At 38.0% G+C, this 27,685-nt stretch overlaps 1 protein-coding gene across 1 annotated transcript in view; it reads left to right on the top strand.

The window, feature by feature from the left end:
* The window catches only part of C2cd6 (C2 calcium dependent domain containing 6), an 87,853-nt gene that overhangs the window by 52,505 nt on the left and 7,663 nt on the right, over positions 1-27,685 (top strand). The window contains exons 14-18 of the mRNA XM_028765731.1: positions 11,605-11,641; positions 15,763-15,824; positions 21,101-21,163; positions 25,202-25,276; positions 26,742-27,685. The exon at positions 26,742-27,685 is cut by the window's right edge and continues 3,448 nt beyond it. Coding sequence (XP_028621564.1) covers positions 11,605-11,641; positions 15,763-15,824; positions 21,101-21,163; positions 25,202-25,276; positions 26,742-27,685 — 1,181 coding nt within the window. The remainder of the gene's footprint in view (positions 1-11,604; positions 11,642-15,762; positions 15,825-21,100; positions 21,164-25,201; positions 25,277-26,741) is intronic.

Genomic DNA, 27,685 nt, shown 5'->3' with positions numbered 1-27,685 from the left:
CCATGTTCTAGCTCCAGCTAGCAGCAGAATTCAGCAGCTTAGGCCATGTGGCTCTGACTTTAGAGTCAAGAATAGAAGGGACTACTGAGAAAATTGAGGGTGGTTAGCTGGAGCTAAGAAATTAGTGGTGATTAAGAAGAGACCAGCATCACTGAAGTGAAATCTTCTGGGAAGTGTTTTCTGAGAGCACAAAGAAGCTGTGTTCCAGAGATAGCCAAGGTTGTACCTTATGCTGCAGCTGGACTTGGTAATGTGTAAGAGTCACCCAGGTGGTACCAGTTTTGAAGGCATAAAGGGATCAAGGAGAGCAGCTGAGGCTTGGTATTGTGAGAGGTCAGGGAAGGCCATTGGTGAAGGTGCAGCTTCATTTGCAGTTCATGGCTGAGGAATGAAGGAGTCATGCAAAGAAGCTGAGGCTTGGCACCGTGAAGAGAGCCTATGAGAGGCTATTGGTGTCATCTGGTTGCAGCAGAAGACTCTCAGGTAATTGGAGATGCCAGTACCATGGGATGATCACCAAGAACAGTAGCAGCATTGGAGTGGAGTCAACCAGATCCTAGAATGCTACAGAGGACATAGCTGAAGAAATGACCCAAACCCTTTGGAGGAGCCCAAAAGATCATGTATGGATCCCAGATTATTGGAACAAGAAGCTGTTATGTTGAAGTTGCCTTGGATACACCAAGATGTCAGAGCCATGGGATGCCTGTGGAGGAAAGCTGCTAACTGGAAGTGGAGCCAGCCCATGAGAACAAAGTTTGTTGCTGCTGAACACCAGATCTGCCAATAGTCAACAAGTATGAAAAGAGTTGGGGACCTAAGGAGCGCTTTGGACATGGAGACACAGAGTTTGGAGTTCGACCTGCTAGCTTTAGATCTTGCTTTGGTCCAGTATTTCCTTGCTATGATATTTTAGAATGGTAATGTATATCCTGTGCCATCGTATGTTGGAAATATGTGATCTGCATTTTGATTTTATAGGGAATTACAGTTAAGAAATTTCATGAATCTCAGAAGAGACTTTGAACTTTGAACTTTTAAACATTAGAGAGACTGTAATAGACTATGGGGATTTTTGAAGTTGGACTGAATTTATTTTGCATTATGCTATAGTTAGGTATGCCCCGCCCCCCCATAGACTTATGTGTTTGAACAAGCCTATGGGGACCAGGGAGTGAAATGTGGTGATTTGAATATTCTTGGCCCATAGTGAGTAGTACTGTTAGGAGGTATGTCCTTGTTGGAGGAAGTGTGTCACTCTGGGAGTGAGCTTTGGAGGTCTCCTCATATGCTCAGGAGGAGCTACATGGTCTAATCCACTGAGTCATCTCTCTGGCCCCTGCTGTATAATTTTATTATTTACCTCATATGTTGTACTTCAGATTTCTACCATGTCAATCCTTTGTATCTACTACTTTGAACCCTCTGTCTGTATTTGCATGTTCTATCCTCATAACCACTATTTTGTTCTATATCTCTGTATATTAGAACTTTTACTTTTTTTAGATTTCACATCAAGTGAGATCTTATGATACTTTTCTTTGTATCTGGATTAGACATATTTAAAACAGTGTATTTTAGGCTACTTCATGTTGTGGCAAATGGAAAAAACAATCTCATTCTTTTCACAGAGATGGAGAGAAAGAGAAAAAATTAAGTTGTTTATCTGTCAGAGCCTTGAAAACTGAATTTTCTAGGCAAAATATGTCATACTTGACTGTCCAAGAATTTATGAAAGGTTACATATTTGGCGCAACATTATGACTCTTTAAATTTATATGTATATATATTCATGCAAATGAGTATGTATGACCGTGTACATACGTTTATGTATGTTTGTGCATGCATGTGTAGAAGTCAGATGATAGCCTAGGATGTCACTCAGGAACATCATCCACCTCCTTTGAGACAAAGCCTCTCATTGTCCTAGAACTCACCACGTAGGCTGGGCTGGCTGGCAAGCAGGCCCAAAATATCCATCTGTTGCTACCTCGCCAGTCCTGGGATTACAAGCGCATACCATTATGCCCAGAATTTTTATTGGGGTTTGAGGATTGAATTTAGATTCTCATGCTTTCAAGACAAGCACTTTACTCCTGAGCTGCATCCCAGTGCCACAAAGAACTCCTTAGTCTTCTGTATGGGCACTTTTCCCACTAGGCCTGGGTGCACTGATGGCAGTATCCATGGAGTGGTGGGGTTCCTGAGTCTTTGTACATGATAAATCCCTAAGAGGACATAATATATTATTTCCATTTTGCCATTATTATGAGTCTTTTAAAAATAAAAATAAATAAAAGTATATAACATTCAAGTTTCCTTTATCTCCAGTGTCTGATTTTATTTACCATTCTTGACCCAGTGGAAAATACTATTGTAAATTTAGTGAGGCTTCACTATATAGAAACCTGTGAATAGTGACAAATATTCCGGTCAGCCAGTTAGGAAGTCTTAAAGAAAAAAAATATTAGAAGACAAAAGTCAAGGACAGAAGTAGAGACATATGGATGGGCCACAGTGGAATGGGCACAAAGTCTGAAGGTAATGCCCATTTAGCAACTGTCTACCATGGGAGAGCTAGTAAGTAGCTACACAAAAGACAGCCAGCTAATGGCACCTACCTTCTGTTATCAGATTCTGCAAGAATGGAACCATAGATGAAGTAATGAAGTAGCCAATGTGTCTACAACAGAGATTGGCAAGTGCTCAGCAGCCCCAGTTCTTCTTTACCAATGTTGACTTAGCTGTTAACTCTGTCTAACGTCTGATATGCCAGTAACAATGAGCAATGCTGAACCTCTCAAGACCATGTTGTCTCTTGAAGGGTAGAGCTGGTCACCCGACATAGGATGATTATTTGAGAACCTTTTCCCCCTTGAAAGTATTGATAATTTATTTTAACACATGCAAATAATATTCTAAGAATGGATTTTCCTTTAGTTCCTATTGGACTCATCAACATTGATATTGCTTGCAGGGTGTGATCCAGTATCTCATGATATCATAAAACATTTGATCAGGCCCAATTGATGGTGAAGAAGGTACAGAAGTGGGCACCATGTCTGTAATCTCAGTACTCAGGAAGCTGAGGCAGGAAGAGGAAACGTACAAGGTCATACTCAGCTACAAAGCACTTTAAAGATGACCGTGAGCTACATGAGACTGTCTCTTTAAAAACATAATGAGTGATGAATTGTGAAATGACCTGTCCAGACTGTGGTACACTGTTCTTTATGTACATGTGTAATTCCCATCAGTAGAATAGATGAGTCTAAGAAAGAAAACAAAAGTGGCCCTTAGAATCATTCTCAGTGGCTCACTTGGTAGGGCTGTTGTAGAATTAGAAAATAGAAATAAGAAATCTGGTTGTGCTTCAGATGAACAATTTGTCTCATCCAATATTTGGGACATACTTTTAATACATTGTTTACCTGACAGTCAGTTTAATTGAACTTTCTGTGTTTCATCTGGCAACCTATCATCTGGATAACTTTTATTATACCAGGACTCTAGATTATATAGGTTTGAAGTTCTTAGTACTCAAATGAAGGACACTCTCATCAGGAGATGGAAGAAGAGGTCCATTAAACTGTAAATTATGGCCACTGCTTAGGCAATTCTATTATGACCAAGTACCAGAAGGCATGGGAAATAGTGGCCATCTTAGATATCAGCGCAATGAAACAGTGTTCTGGGCAGTTGAGCATGGAGGGAAATGTGAGACATAGAGGAGGTATACTTTGATGCTCATGAATCCATGCTCAATTTTGATAAAAGACCAGCTGTTTACCTTGTCCCAGAAGGAATTAGGCATGAAGATAAGATGTGTGTGAGATGAAGGTTAGCGAAATTAAAACAGCTAGCAAAGGAGAGTGTTGACTCTGCTGACTTGAAAGCAGCTGCAATTATGGGGGCTCTAGTTTACTCCACTAATGTTCTAGATTTCGCCTAGGAAGAAAGTCCTGCTGGAATCCTGGAGGATCTGTTGTCAGTACATACATGGGAAATGGATTTCCGAAGCACAAGAGATAGATTTTTGTGAGTGTCTACCTTTAGGAACACAAGACTTCATCTCAGTCTGCTGGCGTGCTTCCAGAAGAAAGCCTCCATCCTTCAACCCTCTTTGTGAATTATTTCAACAAGAGAAAACAGCTTTATCCATGCATTTGCCCGTGCCTCAAGGCCCTGAAAATTACCAATCTGCATTGTTTCTAAGGATCTATCCTTTCTGAATACTTAATATAAACAAAGCTATATGGATATATAGCATTTTGTTTCTGGCTTTTACTTAGCATTTTTTTATATGCAGATGATTTTTAATCTAGGTTCTGTATATGAGAGAAAACATGTGACATGTGTCTTACTGAGCCTGTCTTATTGTATCCAGCAGAAACAGTTTCCAGTTCCAACCATTTTCCTGTGAATGCCGTAGGTTCATTTTAGCTTGTGAATGAATAAGGTTCCATTGTGTGTATAGGACCACACTTTACGTCGTCGTCAATGGGCATCTTGACCGGTTCCATTTCCTGACTACTGTAATAGGACAGCTGCAATGATACGCCTGGATATGCAGGTTTTTGTGGTATGCTGATAGAGTCCTGAGGTAATGCTGAGTGTTACCCTTGCCAACATGAGCTGTCATTTGTTTTATTGATCTTGGCCAAACTGACTGGTGTAAGATAAAACTCAAAGTGGTTTTGATTTGCGTTTCCCTGATAATTAAGGATATTGAACAATTCTTTAAGTATTACTTAGATATTTGTATTTCATCTTTTGAGAACTCTTATATCTGTACCTCATTTTTGATTGTGTTGATTTCTTGATGTCCAGGGATTTTAAAAATTCTTGATATATTTTAGATATCACCCTTCTATCAGATGTGTAATTGGGAAAGATTATTTCTAATCCAATAGCTTACTGTTTTGCCTGAATGGTTCCCTTTGCCATACAGAAGCTTTTCAGTTTCAGGAGGTACCACTTCATGTTTTATGTGCCTGTGCTACAGGTGTCCTGTTCCAAAACTCCTTTCTTGTGCCAATGAGTTGAAAATTACTCCCCACTTTTTAAAAAATCAGATTTAGCTTTTCTGGCTTTATGCTGAGGTCTTTGATCCATTTATAGTTGAGTTTTTTTCACAGGATGATAAATATGGATCTATTTATACTTTTCTACATGTAGCCATCCAGTTTGACCAGCACCACTTGTTGAAGATGCTGGGTTTTTTTCCAATATGTATTTCTAGCTTCCTTAACAAGGATCAGATGCCCATGGGTATGCAGACTTTATGTCTGAAACTTCAATCAAATTCCGTTCATCAATGGAATTGTCTTTATGTCAATATCATGCTGTATCTAAGTTGTTAATATGAGATCTCACTAACTTTTTATGTAAGGACTTAGTGCTCTGAATGTGCCTCTTAGAACAATGTGTCCATAGGTTTGGTATGTTCTGTTCTCACTTTCATTCAATTCTAAAAAGTTTTTAATATCCTTAATTTCTGTCTTGACCCATTTTTCATTCAGTCCTGAGTTGTTCAGTTTCCATAAGTTTATAAAGTTACTTTTTCTGATATCCAGCTTTAATATATGGTAGTTGCAGGTATTATTCTAGTCTTCTTGTATCTGTTGAAGCTTGCTGTGTGTCCAAATACGTGGTCACTTTTGAAGGAAGTTCCACTAGCTGCAGAGAAGGTAGGTCTATTTGATTTGTAACCTTATTTAACTACAGCATTTCTCTATTTAGTTTTTGTCTGGACGGCCTACCTGTCTAATGGTAAGAATAGAGAATTCACTATCATTGTGTGAAGGTCAATGTGCGATTTTAGATGTAGTAATGTTTCTTTTATAAACATAGATGCCCTTGTGTTTGGCGCATGTTTAGATGTGTGATATCTCCTTGGTGGTGTTTTTCCCTTGATGAAAATGTCGTGCCCATCCCTATCCCTTCTGATAGTTTTGGTTAGAAGTCTATTTTTTTCAGACTTTAAAGTGACTACACCGGCTTGCTTCTTTGGTCTAATTGCTTGGAATAAATTCTTCCATCCTTTTACTCAGAGCTAATAGCTGTCCTTAATGTTAACATGTGACTCTTGGCCACATGCAGCAGAAAGATCCTGTTTTTTAATCCAATCTGTTAGTCTGTATCTTTTTATTAGGGGATTGAGGCCATTAATGTTAAGAGTTATCCATGACTCATTTATATTGATTCCTTTTATTTCATTATTGTATGGATTTCCCCTCTCTCTTGATGGTATGAAATTATTTATTCTTTGTGTTTTCATGGGTGTGGTTAACCTCCGCAGACTGAAGTTTTCCTTCTGGTGCCTTTTATAGAGCTGGGTTTATAGATAGATACTGCTTAAATTGTTTTGTCATTGTTCCCCCCCACCTATTGTGATAGTTTTGGTGAGTATAGTAGTCTGATCTGGCATCTGTGATTTCTTAGAGTTTATAGAACATATTCATACTGGCCCTTCTGGGTTTTAGAGTCTCCACTGAGAAGTCAAGTGTTATTCTAGTAGATCTGCCTTTAAATGTTACTTGGTCTTTTTCCTTTGCAGCTTTTAATATTCTTTCTTTTTTTCTGTGCATTCAGTGTTTTGATCATCATGTCACGGGGAGCTTCTTTTCTGATCTAGTCTATTTGGTGTGCTACATGCTTCCTGTACCTTGATAAGCGCCTCCTTCTTTAGGTTAGGAAAAAATTTCTCTGATCTTATTGAAAATATTTTCAGTGCCTTTGACCTGGGTTTATCCTCCTCCCTCTATTCTTATTATTCATAAATTTAGCCTTTTCATAGTCTCCCAAATTTCTGAGATGTTTTGTGCCTGAATTTTGTTTAACATTTTCTTTGACTGAGGTATCCACCTTGTGTTCAATGCCTGAGGTTCTCTCTTCATGTCTGTACTCTTGGTGAGATTTACCTCTGAGGTTTTATTTAACTTCCCCACCTTTTCATTCAGTTTTTATCTGTTTAGATTTTTAGTGACTATTTCTGTTTTCATTTCTAGAACTCTTTTCATCATTCCATTCCACTCTTTGTATTTTCACAGATTTCATCAAGGGATCTATTCATATACTTTTAAAGTCCTTGAATATATTCATAATAGTTATCTTAAAGTCTGTGTCTTGTGTGTTAGCAATGTTGAATTTCTCAGGGCCTACTGTAGTGGGGTTGCTGGGTTCTGATAAAGACATTGTCTTGACTATTAATGGTTGTATTTTTGTGCTGTGTCCAGGCATCTGGGATTGGGATCATTGTGATTCTAGATTTTTTTAAATAGCTGATCTTGCCTTTGTTGGATGTTCCGTTCCTTGGTTTCTGTTGCCCTCTCTAGATTTTAGGGAAGTATAGAGGCTGTGGGTTGCCTGATGAGGAGTGCTTCTGCAGGTTAATGGTGACAGGGCAGGGTAAAGCTGGCTAGGGGAAAGGCTGAGAGAGGCTTCAGGAAAGATTTAAAGGGCTCTTATTCATATCTAGAGGTTGGAGCAACAGAAAGTTGGAGGCATGGTGGTAAGAGGGGCTCCCGGAAGTAAGTTGTAGTAAGGCAAACAGTTATCTGGAAAGATAGGGATGAAAGGGCTAGGGGGACCCTGGGTCTAAAACAAGGGTTGGGGTCTTCAATGACTGAAGCTGAGGTGGGAGGAAGGGCACATGCAAACAGGTTGTTTATTGGGCTCAGAGTGAGAATGAAGAGTCTGAAATGGAAGACAGGAAAAATAGTGCGATTCTCTTACTTGAATCCTTCCTACGTTGTGACCAGTAGAAGTCTCTGGTAGGAAGTGCTTTTAGGTATGGGGTGGGGACTTACACAAAGTAAAGGCAATGGACTAGAAGTGGGTGCTGGGAAGGCCCACAGGAAGGAGGAAAGGTGAGATACCACAAGGTTAGGCCGAGTCTCTAGGGAATGGAGGCAGAGAGTGAGAACAGGCAAGAGTGTGCTGCAGGGCTGGGGGATGAGAATGTGGAAATTGCAGTGTTGGGAAAGAAGGAGAGTGAAGAAGGCTTACCCGCTTCCCAGGCTGGTGAGGCAGCTGACACAGAGGGATGGGACTTGGGAAGCTGGGTCGACAGCAAGGTTTGACTGAGTCCCCAGGGAATAAAGGTAGGGTGGGAAGACAGGGCTGGGGATGGGACAAGGGAATGACACGGGGGGTGGGGGGACAAGAGGGAGCAACTTCTATTACCTGGTTCTCAATCTGTGTCTTTACTGATGGGGTGTGTCCCTTGGAAACAGCAGATAGTTGAATCTAACTTTTTTTTTTAACCTCAATCAGCTAGCTTGAGACTCTTTATTGGTGACTTCAAGCTGTTTACATTATGGTCATAATTGAAAGATGTTTCCTAATGTCTGTCATTTTGTTGTTGGTTGTTTTGTCTTCTTGCTGGATTATTTGTTCTTTGCTTTCTCCTCAATTTCTCAGGTTACTATGTTGGACATGATTCTTTCTTATCTTTATTCTATTTCTCTGATGAAGTTTATTCTTTCCTGTGCTATTGTTCTTTCTCCTGTATGCAGAGTGTCCTTTAAGTATCTTCTGCAGTGTTATCTTCATGGTTAGCTGCTGCCTTTGTTTGTACTGGTTTTGGAAGGTCCATATTTCTCCATCAGTTTTGAAAAATAGCAAACTACTACAGATGGTACTACCAGGTTCAAAACTATTTACAGTAAGTGTGGAAAGGGTAAATAAATGAGATAAAAGGAGATGGGGTAGGAGAGAAGATGAGGAGGAAGATAAAAGGAGAGAGATGGGGAAGAATAACGTGGAGGAGGACAGCAAAGGACTCAAAACGTGTTTAAAAACAAAAATGTTTTCCAATAAACTCAAAAGCAAAATTAGGTAAATATAAGACAGGAATAAAATAGCAGGTGTTAAAGACTCAGTAAGATAAAATAAAAATATTATTAAATGTAGAGTGAAGGAGGAACCACTAGGCAAGAAAAGAAACTAAAAAACAAAGCAAAACTACAAGTGAAATACTGCTAAGAATGCAGTAAAAGAAGAAAAGTGGGAGAGATCAAAAGAGTCAAGAGAAGGGCCAGGAATAGTGGTGCAACCTTTAATGCTAGCACCTGGGGCAAAGGCAGACAGATCTCTCCTGAATTCAAGGACAGTCTGGGCTACATAGTGACTACCAGCCCAGTCAAAGCTATACAGTTAGACAAGTTTCAAAAACCAAATAAACAACAGCAAGACAAAAGGATGTGTTATTAGGATAGATTTCTGTATTCTCAAAACTTGGAAATTGCCAATTCCACAGATGCTGGTTGGCTGGGTCTCAGCTGGACTTCTGGACTCTATTCACATCTTTTCTATAGTGTATGCTGTTGTTGAATATATACTGGACAAGTATCCGATGTTCACCAGAACTGTCTTCACTTTGACAGATTTCCTTTGTATACCAGGGGCCTCTGCTCACACATTTAGTTTTGCTGTCTGTGGGCTAGGCAGGCTCTCTGATCCTCCAAGACTCCCCAGATAATAGTTCCTGGGATGACTAATGTTTTAAATGGCAAGTATCTCCCAAGTGCATTGGGAATATAGGAAGTGACCACAGCAAGGAGATTAGTAAAGACAGAAGCTGTCTTTCTTATATTCAAGACTCTCTAAGTATCAATAACCGTGCCTTAAGATGCAGCTGTGTGTATCAAGTACATGCTGGAACTTCAGATCTTGGGCTCTTCAGCAGTGAATAACAGGTAAGTCGTTCTTCTAGGGGGTTATTCTACCACTGGTCTTGGGCTCTAAGCTGTCAAAGCAGGGCTATCTTCATCCTTGGGTGATAATACTTCATTCATCCGTTTAAGTCTCCTTTGAAGTAATTGGTCATTTTTAAAAATTGATTTTTTTTTAAAAAAATTGCTTGTTGAGCATTTCAACAACTATCATGGTTGGAGCTACTGGAACGTTATGTGCTTGCTTTTCATGCTTTCTTTTTGTGTGTTTTTCTACACTATAATTTGTACATCTGCTGCAATGGATATGTCTGTCTATTTTCCCCTACGCTTTGGTTGTTGTTGCTTTGTGTTATATTTTCTTAGCGGTGGTCTTCTGTTGGACTGGTGCTTCCTGTTCCGTGTAGAGGAGAGAAGGCAGTCAGCAATAGTGAAACAATGAACTGCAGTTAAAAAGCAACTGGGTCCTCACATCCGCCCAAAGGTGTGGATGTGAATGAATGCAAATAGGATAAACCAAGACTTTAAAGACTATTAAAGTTAACGGTTTTTATAACTAAGAAATAAAAAGAGAATGAAGAGTGGGAGAGATGGCTCAGTAGGTAAGAACACTTGATGCACTTTAGAAGACCCAGGTTTAGTCCCAAGCACCTACGCTAGCAGCTCAGAACCTTCTGTAACTCAAGTTCCAGGGAATCTAATGCCTTCATCTGGCCTCTGTGGGAAATGCCTGAACATGATGCACAGATATGTAGGCAAAACACGCATACACTTAAATGTATTTATTTTTATTTTAAAGAGAATGAAGTAGGGTAAAGGAAAAGGCAAAGCCAACTGTGAATGAGAAGAAAAGCCTGTGCAACCAAGGCATAAGAAGCAGCAAGAGAGAACTCAAAAAAACAAAAACAAAAACAAAAAAAACCCCAGAGCCAAGCTGGCACACAGACTAAAAATAGGAAAATGAGAATAAAAGTAGCACAGCCAGTATTTCTTTGTGAGATGAGCAATGGGTTCTTTAGCTACCAGGTTTTACTAGGAAGTAATGGGCATCTCTAATCTGCTGTCTCTGAACCCTTGGTTCTTTTTAGATTTCTGGGCATATTTAGAAAAGTTTCTTTAAAATGCATGCCTACTAAATTCAAAACCTAGCCTTCCTCGGAAGTGGTTTCTATTTTTTCTTGTAGGTTATATTTTACATTTTTTTGTAATTTACTATTTTATCTGTTTACTCATTTTTTCTTGAGTGGGCCATATTTCATACATATCTTGTAACTTTTTGTTAAAAATTAGATCATTTAAATATAATGTTAATTGTAGGAATCATTTCTCCTTCAAGGGCTGCTGTCGCTCACGGTGGAGGGATGTTTACTGACTGATGCAAAGTAGCTTTGCAAGGGCTGTTCCAATTTTGAGTTAGTTTTGTAGCCAAGATGTCCTGAAATACCAAACTTGTCTTTAAAAAAACTCCTCCCTCTCTAAGCAGTCTTTTATTTTCTGGAGGTTTTGGGTTATATTCTAGAATTCTAAAATAGTTGCTACGTCAGGTTTGACTGTTTCATTTTAGTGGAGAGACCAATTCTTTAAGTATCTTTCTGATATACATTTTGTTTTCTATTTAGTTTGTCTCTATTTGTTCTTTAAATTATTTTTTTGTTTCCTGAGACTTGGAAAAATAAAAATATATAATAATAAACGTAATATCATTTGTTTTCTTTTAATACTAGGCATTTGCTTCTTAACAGCCTATTTACACAATGCTTCGGCCCCACATGTATGTTACATCCCCAAATTGCATTGCTTAGATTATGTTAATATAATATAGATACAAATGATAACAATTTCATTTATTACCATCGACAATGCTGTTTTTAAAATTATATTGATATTTAATTGTTTTCTATCTACTTTCTGTTCATTTTTATTTTAGAATAGGCGTAAAATAGAAAAATCTCCACATTTTTCAGGTAAGCCATTATTTAAGAATTAATATAATTTTCAAATATTGGGCCATTGAAGTTGGGAACACTAACTCTCATAAATTAATGATTATCACAATTTCCTTCAAGATATAAATTATACTATTTTCTTCTTATTATAAAAACACAGCCTCCCAGTAACAGTGGAAGATCAAAACAAAATATGAAAGAGCTTAAAAGTGGGAGCTAAAAGAAAAAAAGTGGGAGCTAAAAAAAAAGTGGGAGCTAAAAAAAAAAAGTGGGAGCTAAAAAAAAAGTGGGAGCTAAAAAAAAAAGTGGGAGCTTAGACAGTTTTCATTGAACATATGTTCTAATTTAACTTGGAGATAATGTATTACGTTTATCTGTATGGAAAGTGTTTGTCTACTGGATAGATCTTCCCATGAACACATTTTCCTGCTTTGAGAAGCTTCTTTTCTTAGTGGTCCCATCATAACAATAGTTAGCGAGTAATACAGCATAAATAGAGAAAGCTAAGATCATACAATACTGGTGAGTCAGAGTTACAAAGGCCCCTGAGGAATTATGTCCTGTTGAAGGAAACCGAAGATTCCCAAGGAATCAAGGTAGCCAACACAGTGTATGTCAGAGTGGTACCTGGGCATCTTCTAATAACCTGGACAGTCAGAGTTGTACAGTGACTACATATTCCTTCAGAAGAGACAACAGTAATTAATCAAAATGAAGTTAAAATAACAAGATAACTGTAGTATATGCTACAGGCAGAAGATACGCAAGTAATTTTATTTCTTTATACGTTTGTAGGGTGCAAAGACTAGCCTTCATTTAAGGGCTTATGGAGAAAAGAATCAAATCAAAAACGTGATTAACAAATTGTCAAAGTTAAGGTTTCTATTGCTGTGATAAAACACATGAACCATAAGAAACATGGGAAGAAAAGGGTTTAACTCATTTTATAGTTTGTACTTCATCATCCAAGGAAGTCAGGGCAGGAACTGTAGCAGACACTACAATATTTAACAAGTGTAGCACGCTGCACATGGCTTGCTCACTCTGCCTTCTTATAGCACCTAGGACCTCCTGCCCAATGGCAGTACAGTTAAAGTGTTGTTTATTCTAGGAAACAAATGACTGAAACATCATTCAGAATTAACAAGACATCTTATTTTAGAAGCAGGTAACTTGTTTCACAGGTTTACAGCTGGAGGGAAATCTGCTGCAGAATGAAGTATATCTCAAGTCTCACACAAGTCTGACTTAGACAAGACCTTGGACTTTAGACTTTTGGGTTGCTAGCCAAAACAAGTCAAGACTTTGGGGCCACCGGATAGAATAAATGTATTTTTTTCATGTGAAATGACTCCAATTTGAGGGCCAGGAGCAGAATGTTATGGCTTTAATGTGTTTCACAGAAAGCACGTGTTAGAAATATTGTTAACAAGACGGAAGTGCCGAGAGATGGGCCCTAATGAGAGAGTATTCTGCCATGAGAATAGGGTGAATGATTTCATACTGTTACTCCAGGAGTGGGTTGTTCTTGCAGGTGTGGCTTTGTTGTAATAGAGGAAGCATGGCCCCCTTTGTCTCTCCATCCCTGTCCTTCTCTTCTGCTTCCTGCTGTGAAGTGATACAAGATCCTCCCCAGACTCTGGCCCTCTCATCTTGAAATTCTCAGGTTCTAAAACTAAGAAATACATTTCTGTTCCCTATAATTTTTCCAGTCTTGGGTATTCTGTTTTAGTAGCACAAAACTGATGGATATCTCAAAACCCTCTATTTTGGATTCTCCTAACCATAGAACTTTTGAGGTAAACTGGAGAAAGCAGACTTCATATTCCACTATTTTCAACTGTGTCAGAATGGGAAGTTATTCTTTTGTATAAAGTGAGATTATAAACGAGATTCTATCTTAGCTTTGACACTGTGCCTATGATCCTAAGTCACCGATTTGTAAAGTCTTCAAATTTCCACTATCTGGGGAGCAAGCCCAGGGCCAAGCCAGTGCTCTATCACTGAACTATATCCCCAGCCTGTCCATTTTCCCATTTTTAAAATGAAAGAGTGGGTTAGAGGTGGAGACATAAGCCTATAATCCTAGTTTGGTGGCAAAATTAAGAGAATTATGAGTCCCAAGCTTAGTTACATGGTGAGTTTCAGGCTAGCTAGTGAAATTCTGCCTCAAACAATCAAAGCATGGAGCTATATGTTACAACTACTATTTTTCTGTTGTCAGTTACAACTACTATTTTTCTTAGTCAGTCTCCAGAACTCTGTGAATACCTCACATATCTGTCTTAGCCAATAAACCCTGTGAAGCTAACACTTGTGTTTTACAGGTGAGGTCACTGAGGCTGGGGATGTAGTCAGTTGGTAGAAGGCTTTCTGCACACACAGGGAACCCTGTGCTCAGTCCTCCGCACAGCATAAAACAGGTGTAATGGCACACATTTGTACTCCCAGCACTTGGGAGATAGAGAATCACAAATTCAAGGTCAGTTTTGTTACATGACAAGTTTGAAGCCCACATGGGCTACATAAAAACTCGTCACCAAACAACATTGCCACCCTATTTAAATAGGATTTCTAATTATGTACTAAAAGTGGTTTTAATAGCTGGGCGTGGTGAGGCAGGAAGATCAGTCAGTATAAGACTGTCATTAGCTATGAAACCAATTGGAGGCCAGTCTTGACCTACATAAGAGCTTGTCTCAAAAAAAAAAAAAAACCAACATAAAAATAAAAATAAAGTGGCTATTCCAGGCATAGTGGTATACAGCTTTAATCCCAGTACTCAGGAGGCAGAAGCATGAAGATCTCTTTAATTTTCAGGCCACTCTGGTCTACATAGTGAATTCCAAGCCAGCATGGTCTATATAGCAAGTTCCAGGACAGCCAAGGCCACATAGATAGAAAACCCTGTCTCAAAAACAACAAAAAAGTGGTTTTGCTATACCTTGCATTATATTTATATTATATTATATTATATTTCAATTCAATTTTTTATGCATACCATTCTTCGATAATTAGCATAATTATATACAACAGAGCCCTGGCTATCCTGGTACTCACTATGTAGACAAGCTGACCTTGAACTCATAGAGTTCCATCTGCCTCTGCCTCAGCCTCTCCAGTGCTGGGACTAAAGGCATGTTCCACCGCACCAGGCTACTCCAATTCCAGTTGTTGAGTACCTTTCACTGGGACTTCTGAGTCCTGGTATTTGTACATAAACAGTCAGGTAGCAGAATGATTCACTGAAATTCATGGTCATTGTGATCACCATTTTATAATTTTCTTGGTTTTTGAAGATGCTTCTCTAGTATCACAAATTGAATTATTAAGAAATATGTATTATCATGATAGATACCTAGAATATAGATTGTCTGCCTAGAATTGGGTATGGATTGCAAAGTAACAAAGGAAAATTACCCAAATATCTACTAGAGAAAGGGACACAGCTCCAAAGGTGTGTAAAAGCCACCTTTCAAGCAAGCCATGAATCACACAGCTTGTATTTAGCAGCCCCTTCCCAAGAAGGTAGGAGCGAAACAGTGATATGTTTAATTAAGTTTTAATTAAAATGTTTGAACTGCCATCAAGAGCCAGAGTTAAAAGCAGAAATGCTTAACATAAATATCTGCTAATACCTAAATTCATGTATTATGTGCATGGAATGTACAGAGCACAGTGACACGTAACTTCTATTTCTTTCCACACACATTCCTACAGCAATACTGAAAATCATAGTTACTACTAGGTGAAGACCCAAGGGTATGAATATAGCCATGGATCAGGGTGAAGAGGGCACTAATGATGGCTAAGGATATCAATTACATGGTTACTTTCATGCCTTTTATGCACCAGGCACAGGGTTAGATGTTTTAGACATTACATCACAAAACCTTCCTCCAGATAAGGTCTTAATCCCTTGCCAGATCAGGAAGCCAAGGCCAGAAGAGGCAAGCTTACTTGCCCAATTAAATGGTCAGTTGGACAAACTTCTGGAGTTCAAGTCCTGAACTTTTAGCCACTCTGCTTTTACTCCTGCCCAAGAGATGTACTTATAAAGCCCACTTCTCTTTTCAAATGTTCTAAGTGCCAAGCAATTTATATGACTTTTGGGTTTGTTTTTTTCCATTCTTTTTCAGATGTGTTAATAATACCTGATAAACCTTTAGAAGAATTAAACACAAATAAGAAAGGGAGACCTGTAAGTAGATGGATAAATCATTTTTAAAAATTATTGTCATTTCTATTATTTAGTTACTATTTATCACTGTTCTACAATATGCAAGCATTTATTGTCAATTTTAAGGTTATATTTATAAACTTATAGAGCAATATAATGTCTCATTAACTTTAGCAAGCCCTAGAGTTCAATTCATTGTTTCTGCCTTGCTATTTTTACAAGTAAGCCACATAGCTAGTAAAACAAAGACTAGGAAGCATAGGTATAGGCCAATCTCTTGTGATATGAGCATCATTTTAAAAAGCCATTTTCAGAGCTTGAGAAATGGCTCAGCAGTTAAGAACACTACCTGCTCTTGCAGAGGACCAGAGTTAGGTTCCAGCACCCACATGGTGGCCTACAGCTGTAACTTATTACTCCAGTTCCAGGGATTTGACTACATCTGGTTTCCCTGAACACCAGGTAGGAATGTGGGGCATGTGCATACATTTAGGAATAAATAAAATGAATAAATCTAAAAAAAATTTTAAAAGGCAATTTTCTGTAGTATCTTTTATTCTCTTAAATGACTGTCATCTTAAATGTCTTACTCCCTTTGGCTACTAACCTAGGCCTAATCCTGGAAGCATCTAGCCTTCATACAATCTTATCTAGGCCTAGAATGTTTTCAGCCTCTGAGACTTCTGAATGAGCTCACCCTTTCTTGTTCTTCCTGAACTCTGGCTGGCTGTTCAACTCAGCTGTTCTGGCTCAAACTCCTCTCAAAGCTGACTGATTCAATCTGCCTTCTCTTTCAGATTCTGAATTTTTGCTCTACTTGGCCTCAAACTAACTCTGGCAATCTGTTTTAATCTTCTGGCTCCTTCTCATTCTCTTGATCATTCAGTCTTTACCTATGTCTGCTTGTTCTCTGTCTTTGTACAACTGTCCAGGTAAAACTGCTTCCCCCTCCCCCCAAACCCCTCTTCCCCGCCTGCTGCTCTCTTAAATACCCTCCCTTTCCTCTCTCTTCTGGTGAGAGTTGGGCATATCCTATTCTGTCAAGTCTTTCTCTGATTCATCACTTTGTCACTCAATTAGTCATCACTTTCAAACATGGGTGCTTCCTTCTACAAACTAACTTTACCTTCGTTGTTGGGATTAAAGGTGTGTACTAAGGGCTGAGCCACATCCAACTAGAAACATTTTTTTAAAGTAAATAACACAATCTTGGGATTCACTGTGTGATCAAATATCCTGCAACAGTTTTCTTATCCTAATTGCCCATTTATACTGAAAGTTCACTATTTGGATTTCTCTTGTTTATACATATGTCAAGCCAACAGCAACAAGTATTTCAGAAATAGAATAGGAATTGTGTGGCTTGGAATAAGAATGAAGCAAGAAATAACTATCTAGATGAAAGGCAATGAGAAAGAAAATTTTTGTCTACCTCAGATTTTACATTCAGAAGGGAAGAACCATGCTTACAGGGGAAAGCGTCCAAGCCCTAAGGAAACCTCAGTGCTTTTTCTTATAGTATTTATTGATTAACTAATACTGAATCCAAAGCACAGGAATTTCTCACTAATTCTTTTTCATACAGAGTAGGTTTGATGTGAGAATTGATTGGCTCCCTTGCAACAGAATGTAGCAATCACTGTAAAGTCTGCAGACCTCAATTCTCTAGGACATTGCTGACTCTAATATTCTGACCAGTTGTTCCAGTAAGCCACTAAAAGATGTCCTGGAGATTTTAATGTTTGGTGTTCACATCTTTATACTAACTCATGCGTCTAAAATAACACAAAAATTCCACCTGACTATAATCTGCACGGAAGGGCATGGTTTCTCTATAGTATCGTGTTGTTACAGGAGCCCAAGATTCCAATTTGAAGATGTGGATTCAGGCACCAGTCTTTTCAGTATTAGCTGTGATTAAGTTGATACAGTTCATGATACACATATGGGAATACCTACTGCAGCAGGCCCCAGAAACTAACACTTAATGAGATTCTACTATAATTGACACCATTTTAAGCTGTTAAGGAGCACAATTTTATTTTGCTACTCACAGGATAGGAATTTCTACTGTTTTTAATTGTAGGTGAGGACACTGAAGCTGACTTTAGATAAACTGCAAAGGGATTTGGGGATTTGATCCTAGAGTGTATATGGTTAACCACCACCTGCCTGCCCACCTTGAGAAGTTAGATATTCAATTACATCCCATTTAATGATGGATATACATCCTGGAGAATGCAATTTTATTGTTAAAAAGAACCACAGAGTATACCTATAAAAACTATGGCATCATCAGGAAATATAATCTTGAGACCACTGCCATGTATGTGGTTAGTTACTGACCAAAAAGGTATGGTTAATAACTGTAGAAGTCAATGTCATAGCACAGAATGGGTACAGATTCCCTACTCAACACAATAAAGTAGACTACCTGAATAGTCTTATGGGTATTAAAGAAATGTGTGTCAACAGAGTATGAGAATGAACCAATGCAAAATGATGAACAGGGCAAAAATCTTTTCAGAAATTTCAACACCCAGCCATTATATAAAACTATGAACAAAGCTGTAATAAAAGTTAACTTTCTAAAAAAGGTCACATACTATATTATACTGAATAGTGAAAGACTGTTTACCATCAATGATCAGGAACAAGGACACAAAAGTCATGCAGAATAGAAAGGAGGAAACAAATGGCATTTTCAGATGACACACTGTCTATATAGTTTTATCAGTTGTGAAAAAAATAATTAGTATTTCTCTATGTTAACAACAAACATCCAAGAAATAATAACATAACAATAGCATAATTATAAATGTAACAAAAAATATACAAAATATAGTAAAAATGACAATTGATGGTGAAGGACACCAAAACCTAGTTTCTTTTTCTTCTTCTTTTTTTTTTAAAGATCTATTTATTTATTTCATGTATGTGAGTACACTGTCGCTGTCTTCAGACACACCAGAAGAGGGCATCAGATCCCATTACAGATGGTTGTGAGCTACCATTTGTTTGCTGGGAATTGAACTTAGTACCTCTTAAAAAGGAGTCAGTGCTCTTAACTGCTGAGCGATCTCTCCAGCCCCCAAAACCTAAATAAATAGAGACTCACTGAACTCCTGACTGGAAAAGTCAACAGTCATGTTGCCAGTTCTCTCCCTCCAAAGATTTAATGTAGATTAACTGTAGATTTGTAAAGAAAATATCACTCCAAAAATATATGTATATAGAAATACACAGATTATCTAAAATAATCTTTGCAAGAAACAACATAGGAGTGATTACTTTGAATAGAGACGCGAGAGAGTGTGATTTTGGAGGAACAACAGGTACAATGAGGAGCGGGAGGTAATAAACATACTAGTGGCAGCTGCCTTAGATGTTAAGATTTATATGTCATGAAGAAGAGCCTGGAAACGCCTATTCTTGCCAACCTTATTTATTACTCGAAGTTGGAAACAACCAGATGTCACCAATTCATAAACAAAGCATGGAACAATAATCAGGAAAAGGAACAAATTATTGACACATAAGCTAACTTTTTTTATTTTTTTGAGAATTATGCTAAGTAAAATAGACTACCATCAAATATTATTAGGTCTATGATTCCATTTTCATAACACTCTTCAGTCTTTTTTTAAGTAAAAGAAAACTTACCTTAAGTGTGTTTCCTAAGGATGATAAATCTATACACACACATAAAACTATAATAAAACCAAGAGAAATGCAAAGAATAGCTTATAAGGCAGACTACTCATGTCAGATTTAGAAGTTTGAAAGAATCTATCACCAGGGCAACAGATTTATAAATTGAAGACATTTCAGAGTTCTAGAACAAATTCCTAAACAACTAAACTCCATAAGCAAGTTACATAACAAAAATCCTCAGAATTCTATGGGAAAATAAGCTTTGGAGTAATTTGAAGTTGAAAAAGGAGTTTTTTTTTTAATGAACCAAGGTGGACGGTGTGTTAAAGAAATGTTCTATTTTGAGACCAACGCCTGGAGTACAAATCTGAACTGGGAAGGACTGACTGCACCCCTTTCCACGCCCAGCTCATCCAGGTGGCTGTCTTTCAATAACACCTTCATGGTTTTTGAGCCCTTCATAAATTAAAATGTTTACAATATGGCTCAACTAACTTCCATTTAAACACTGGCCTTGACTGGTCCTAAAGCCTTCTCCAATAGTCAGGATGCACGAAAGGTTGGGAGGGATGGGAATTTACTTTTGCTCAACAGAGAGAGTATTTGGTAATGACAAGAGAAATTGGTATGGTGTGGTGTAGTATAGTATATTATAAACAAAAACAACTTAGAATAAAAATATTTATTAGCATATATTAAGTGTACACAGAGATGGGACACACTCTATTCCTGTTCACATCTGTAAGGTATTCTGATCATATCCATTGTCACCGCTTGTCATCCTCCTGTTGACCCCTTGCTCTGCCCCATTAGTCCCTCTTCTATGTTCATGTCTGCAAAGACCTTTTGGTGGCCCAGGAGTTTCATTGCAGTTCCTTACAGGAACCTCTGAGAGGCTATTACAGGGGTACAGGCATCTTACCAGTCACTATACTGTTGAAGAAAATGTCTCATTCCTAGTGACAATTAACTGCCTATCTCCTCTGGAGTGGGGCCTCATAGGGGCCTCCATAACAGATGTTGATAGATCCAATATTTTTTAAGTAAGAGAGTTTTATTTTATATTCAGCATCTTCAAAATGAGGACATAGCGTATTTTACTTTCAAAGCAAATAATGAATATTAAGGCATATGCTTCAGTCCATAAAGTCTTACACTGTCAAGTGACTCATGCTGATTGCATAATTCTCATATAATTCATGTAAAGTAATATGAGGGGTTGGCATAAACAAGCATTACATGAAGTATGTTCAATATGAAAAGAAGAACTCTACAATTTTAAAAGTGAAGTCCCAGGAGCTTCTTAACTCTGAATATCTGTACACACTCAAAAACAAACAATTAACAAAAATAAAACAGGCAGAAAAGTCACCAAGAAAATGATGGTCACGTGTCATTCTTATTAGCCCTTTGGTCTTTCATCTTCTAGCTTAAATGTTCTTTAAATGGTGGTAGACTTACGTTTTGATCACAAATGCAATCTAATTGTGAATAAATATGCACATACCATCATCCTCTTCATTTCCCTTTTAAGTAGAAAAAAATGCTAAATGTCTCTTCATGGCCTGCAGAGCCACACTTGTCCCATGTATGGTTTTAATCAGATTGTAACTTGATCTTCTGAAACCTTTCTTGAACTACAGTCCATCGAGTTAAGGAAAACTTGGGAAAGACGTCCTACTGACATTGTCTGTAGTCTCCGAAAGGTAAGGATGATGCTTGGCTGGAAGGCAACTGGGAAGGGTCTTTAGTAAACCAAGGGCCGTGGGAAACTGTGCAGGCACAAATCTTGTCAACAAGATAACAGCTCCTTCAAGTAAAGCTAGAAAATGCATTGCAACTGAACCAACCATGGCACCAGTCCATTTCTTGATGTCTCCTGCTAAGGTACCACTAAAGATGGAATCCCAGTGATTCTCTTTTCTCTGTGGAAAACAATTCTCTTCAGATTCTAAAACTACTCCACTAACTGTGCATCTCTGAGTTTTATAGCTGGTGAACTCCTTTTAGTATATTATTTATATCTAAGAACTTTGAAAACCTCTGATAGCTTGAAAGATACAATTGCTCATGGTACCCATGATAAAGGCCACGCTACAGTCATTGGCATGTTATCAGGGGCAAGTTTCTCTTATGTATTCTTCCATTCGCTCTAGCCAGGGATGTCAATAGGTTGAATCTTGTGCAGTTTTTGTTTAAGTAACCACCAGGAGCTTGGCAGAAATACCTAGATTCAAATCCATATTCTTCTGTTTACATGGACATAAAACTTGGAGTAATTTATGCTGTGTGCCATCACTTATTTCACGAGACTTCAACAAACTTGAAACATTATAGGCATTTGTTGAACAGTAAGCACCCTTTTATCCCCTGTATGAGCATATAGCACAGGAAGTAGGAACAGTGCATCAGAGAATGTATTTAATGTCAATGGACACTGCCAAGTTATCATTTAAACCAAATGTACTAACATGCATTTATAGTCAAATGCCCATTATCATCCTCCACATTTTAGTTTTTCTTCATTTGATGAATAACAATAATATTCCACCAATACTTACGTTTCATTTTTGGTTATTAGCGAGAGTGAACAGTTTTCACATGTGTGCTGTCCTTGTGTTGCTATTATTGGAATGCTTACAATTGTCCATGTTTATAAATAAGGTTATATGCTTATTCGCTTACATGGGAGAATATTTTTATATTCTAAAACACAATGTTTTGTTATCTATGCTGTTTGTTTGATTTTTAATTTAAATGTCAATATGATCAACTTTAGTAGCTTTTCTTCTGTAGTTGTTAGATTATATCTAGTTTTAATATCTTGTTTAGAAGGTCTTTCTTCTCCCCAAGATGACATCAGTATTCTAGATTTTTCTATCATATTACTTTTTTAAAAATAATTTATTTTTTCTCAAATCATAATTCATTCACACAGGGGTTATAAACACAGAAAGGCAGGACATGGGAAAGGGGATGAAACTGGAGCGTGGGTGTTCAGGGGGAATATGGATATCTTTCAGAACCGGGTATTGGCTGGGTGAAGGTTCAGGGGACAAGTCACTATGACTCCGCCTATGACTCGCTTGTCCTTATCTAAGTTGGTATTGTCTGCCAAGGCTACCTATTTACAAGGTCTATGACTACTCAGGCTTGTAAATTTCCACAAAAGCTGCCTGTTTACATTAGCTTATAGCCATCTGTTTCAATGTTTTTCCACTGAGACCCAAGACTTGGTGTTAGTATACATGTATGACAGGCCTATTGCTGATTTTAGGCCTATGGCTGATTTTAGGCCTTCAGTGTGTAAGCAGGGCTGCCCCTGACATCTCTTCCCTTCTCTAAGTATAGAAGGGTTGTGGCAATTCTAACCTTTCGAAGGCGGGGATAGAGGCCTGACCTCCAGTACTTGAAGGGGACCTTGTAATGGCTCCAGTCCCCCTGTCATTGTCCAGTGAGGCATGAGGGCCATACCCATCCCGATGTCTTTTTCCTGGAGAGGGGATACTTTTGACATCAACCCCTATGCAGTCAGGCTTGTCCCTCAGGGAACCCAGAGAGATATTTTTATCTTTTATTTATATTCCCTTGCAGTGCTTAGCCTTGAAGCCTAAGCAAGAATTGAGATTGCCTGACAGAAGGGGTTCTGGGTGGCCCCTCTCTGCTTGGTCTAGGGGTGGAAGTCCCCCCTTTTAGGTTGGGTGGAGATGGGTTTTGGAAACACCCTGTATAAAGTAACAACCTCATCTTGAGTCTCGTGGTCCTCCATAGCTAACTTATGATAATGTATCTGAATTGGTTTTGCTACCAAATTATTTATCTGTTGTGTCACAGAGTTAGTCCGCCTATTTGAGGGCCAGGGACCAGCAGAAAAAAGCAAAAAGAACCCAAATAATGGTCCCAAGATGGGAGGAAATAGGGTTGACAACTTTGGAGAGGCTGAAAACCAATTCTTGTACCAGCATTCATCTGTCTCTTTCTCTCTCTGATTTTTCTTAGGGCCTTCACTACCTATTTCATGCTCTCTTTAACCCTCCTTGTCTTGTCTAAGTAAAGGCAACCTTCTTCTTTAAGGGCTGTACACAGTCAAGAGCTGTACACAGCCTTTTCTATTGTAATAGAGTAAATCAAGTCCAATAAGGATCTTTGCGATTTTAGGAGGTCTCTTCAGACAGCGAAACGAGGGATTTCTTCAGATTAGTGATGTCAATCTCTAGCTGTTTGATGTTCTTGTCAGTGGCCCTTCAAAGGTCTGAGTAGTATAAGTTCGGAGGCCAGCATCTGGATTAGAACTTCTAACAGCAGACATCACGGGTGATTCATTTTTACCTGGGATGCTGCCTGAGTTAAAGCTCCTGGGAGTCCCTCTTTCTCTCGGTTTTCTGAGGTTGGGTACAGAACTGCCGCCTGTGACCTGCTCTATTGTTGGGCCCAGACCGGAAGTCTATCATATTACTTTTTATCTTTACCTCTTTCTGTGTGTGTGGTGCTTGGGTTTGAACGTAGAGCTTCACAAATGTGCTAGGCAAGTGCTCTACCAACTTAGCTGTATGTTTATCTTTCAAACAATCTGTATTTTTCTATATAACAAGAATATCATTGTTCCAATGCTGTTTAATAAAATTGCCCATGTAGTTAACATACCACCACAACCCCAGTGGGTTGTGCATTCTAGTGGGTTAAGCAATCTGAGAGCCTTTTTTTTATGTTGTCACCAGCACAAACTGGTAGCATATAATTTACATAAGCATGTTTAAAAGGCTGGAGAGATGGCTCAGCCATTAAAGGCTTGCTCCCAACCAGAAAAGAATGTTTAAAGCCGTCTCCTTTCATATCAGTAATTAGTGGTAGTTGTTTTCCTACCCAGTGAAGAGAGAATGCCTTTACATGAGGGCCAACATGGAGACATGGAGTCATGGTTGCATGGAGTCCCTACAAGTCATCCCTAAACTTTAGGATTCATGGTTAATGGAATATTTCTAATTTTTAATGAAGTATATTGTTTGAAAGCCAGCACCATAAAATTTACTGATGTCTTCAAAGCCAAATGTACATATTGCATGTTAAAGTTGGTTACTGCTTAAATGTTACCCCAGTGTTAGAACTTAGGAGAGTGTGCCTTGTTTACAGTAGTTGCTTAATGTTTGGAAATAACTAAACTAATGAATGACAAAATAATAGGTTCACAAAAAGTCAATAAGAACTATTCTGAGGGAGCTAGAGAAATGGCTCAGTGGGTCAGAGCACTTGTGCAGTCCTGAGCACCAGTCTGACCTATTTAACAAGTCAGGCACTCTGCAAATACTCACCCCCAAGCTCAAGAGATAGCACATACATTTAATATCAAATCCAAAGGTAAATTGTCTTAACTCTAATTAAAAGATGCAGACTTACTGAATGAATGAGAAAACAAGATCTGAGTGCTTTTGCTGTCTGCCAGAAAACGCACCGCTGCTCTAAAGACATGCACAGATTGAAAGAACAAAGGCTGAGGCAGAGAGTGACATTCCAAGTACATGGAGTGTAAAGGCAAATAGGAGTAGCTGTATCTGACACATTAGACGTAAGCCAAATAAAGAAGGTCACTGTAGATTTGATCATCTCAAAAGCAAACTAAGGGTGAGACAGAATCTTATTCAGCGTTAACAACTTTTATACCTTTAGGGATTACTGAGAGTAAAATGATCTCAGAAAACATTTTTGTATTATAAGTTGTCTAAAATTAAAACTTCCTCTTTTACAAGGTGGCTTTTGCACAAAAAGAGTACACTATACCAGTTTGCAAAGCAGAAACTACAGAATTCAAACCCAAACATCAGGTGAGTCCTGTTATCCTAGTCTGGTACCAAAATTATAATCAATTACTCGGTTTTCCATATATAGACTGCATGGATTTCCCAGACCAGAACTGTTCATTAGAAATATCTGGCTACCTTTAGATATGTTTATTTCTAAGCTCATTTGACCCAATAAATTTCAATGTGAAAATGAAATCTTGGAATATGTGTTTTTCAAAAATAAAAAACAAAACAAAAACCCAGGAGGTTCTTAATATTTCATCTGAGTATCTATTAGCATTTGAAAAGCAATTATAATAAATTATAACCATTAACCTGCATTTTGAAGTGTGTTGAGTGAGTGAAATATTAGGCTGATTATTTCAGATTTTGTATTTTTCTCCAATCTGACAATGTAGAAGTTTCACAAATATATGAAACAAGAGGCAACACGAAAAAGACTTAGAAGATGAGGCCTTTAAAAAGAGCTGTCTATCACTCTAGCTCTGTGGTGAACAGTCCTTGCTGTTCTCTGAGAGGACCTGAGTTTGGTTCTGGGTATCCACATCTGGTGCTTCTCACTACCTGGGTTGATCTAAGCCCTCTTTTGCCCTCTGCAGGCAACCACATACAAATAAAAATAAAACTAAATATTTTTTTAAAAATAGACATAATTTATTTTAAAGAGTGCATCAGTGATTGAATAAATAAGTCTCAGTTTAGTATGTCTATTCTACTGAAATTTCACTGTAAGCCAGAAGTTTGTAAATTATTCTTTTAACCATATCTGAGTCATAATACTGTATGTATACTCAAAAAGCAAGATTCTACTATGACATATTAAAATGGAGGCCTTCATTGTCGACACTTAGACTTAAAGGCAGATGATATGTGTCCCTGAGATGATCTTTAAAGAATAATGCTGTGGACATTTACTACTTGCATGCACTTTTTTTAAATTCTGAAATTACTACTAAATGGTAAATATTTATAGTAGATGAGATTTTGACTTTGGTTTACCACTTACTATCTTCACAGACACAACTAAATTTAGTGATTAAAGAAAAAAAAGTACTTATAAGTAGCTTTTAAAGATGTCATTGTAGACAGGGTGACTAAGATAATAGGATCACTGGAACCTGGACATTCCAAGCCTACCTGGGCAACACAAGGTCCCATCTAAAAACCAGAAAAATAAATAAGCAAAAGAAAAGTAACTTTAAAAGCTAGCAATGACAGTGCCTCATCAGAAAAACTCCAAGTAGAAAAATATACATACAAAAAACCATATAGATATAAATAGTGTTAGAATTAAGAATTTATTTTTTCACTAAAAATTCATTTTCATTCAGACTTCAAGTATTTTAAAATTAAGTTCGTTTTTCCCCTTTATAAACAAGGTGGGAAGATGAGTCAACTGACAACTTCCTCTATGAAAACAGACTAGAAAAGTCACTATAATTTTAAATAAATGCTAAGGAGTTTCTTTTCTTCTTTTACATTGCAGTTTCAGAAACTCAGCAAGGGTGGTCTTGATCCTTTTCTAAGAAACATAAACAACAAAATGTCCTTCAGAAAGAAGAAAGATCACGATGACGGATACAGACATCTAAGCACGTTAAGGACAGAGATCCTAGAGCACGAAGATCAAGATCCTCCTTACCCAGAACATTTAGGAGCTGCAGGATCTGATACAGTATTGCCTGAAAATCCTAGCCCCTTCACAGTCCAGATGGTAAACAAGAGCAGCTTGCCTCCTGACCCTACTACAGCCACAATAATGATTTCAGACAGGAAGAATAAGCTGTCACTTGATAGTCCTTTCAACTCAGCAAACAATTCAAATACAAAGAGTATCTTTGCAAGTGATAATCCTGTTGTCAGCCTAACAAAGCTTTCAGATTCTGATAATAAACTGTTAACTGATTCTAGTTTTAATACAACAAAGTCTTCAAATAGGAGGCTGTCCAGGGACTCAAATTCCAATACAACACAGCCTTCAGATAGGAGGCTGTCAAATGACCCTAGTTCTGGTACAACAAAGCCTTCAGATACTAAACTGTTCAGTGATCCTAGTAACAGTAAGTTGTCCCGAGATCCTAGTAGCAATGCAACACAGCTTTCAGGTTCTAATAGATTGCCCTATAATCCTAGTATCAATGGCAATAAATCTTCATACACTTCGGATCTTAATAGGGTATCCCATGATCCTAGTATAATTTCAACCAAGTCTTCAGATCCTAACAAGCTGTCCCGTGATCCTAGCATCATTTCCCATGATCCTAGCATCATTTCCCGTGATCCTAGCATCATTTCAGCAAAGTTTTCAGATCCTAATAAGTTGTCCCGTGATCCTAGTATCAATTCAACAAGGCTTTCAGACCCTAGTAAGTTGAGCCGTGATCCTAGCATCATTTCAGCAAAGTCTTCGGATCCTAACAAGCTGTCCCG

This window comes from Grammomys surdaster, unplaced genomic scaffold (assembly GCF_004785775.1).
Source record: "Grammomys surdaster isolate TR1022 unplaced genomic scaffold, NIH_TR_1.0 165, whole genome shotgun sequence".
Lineage (NCBI taxonomy): Eukaryota > Metazoa > Chordata > Mammalia > Rodentia > Muridae > Grammomys > Grammomys surdaster.
Note: the sequence above shows the minus strand (reverse complement) of the source record. Positions and strands in the feature narration are given on the sequence as shown.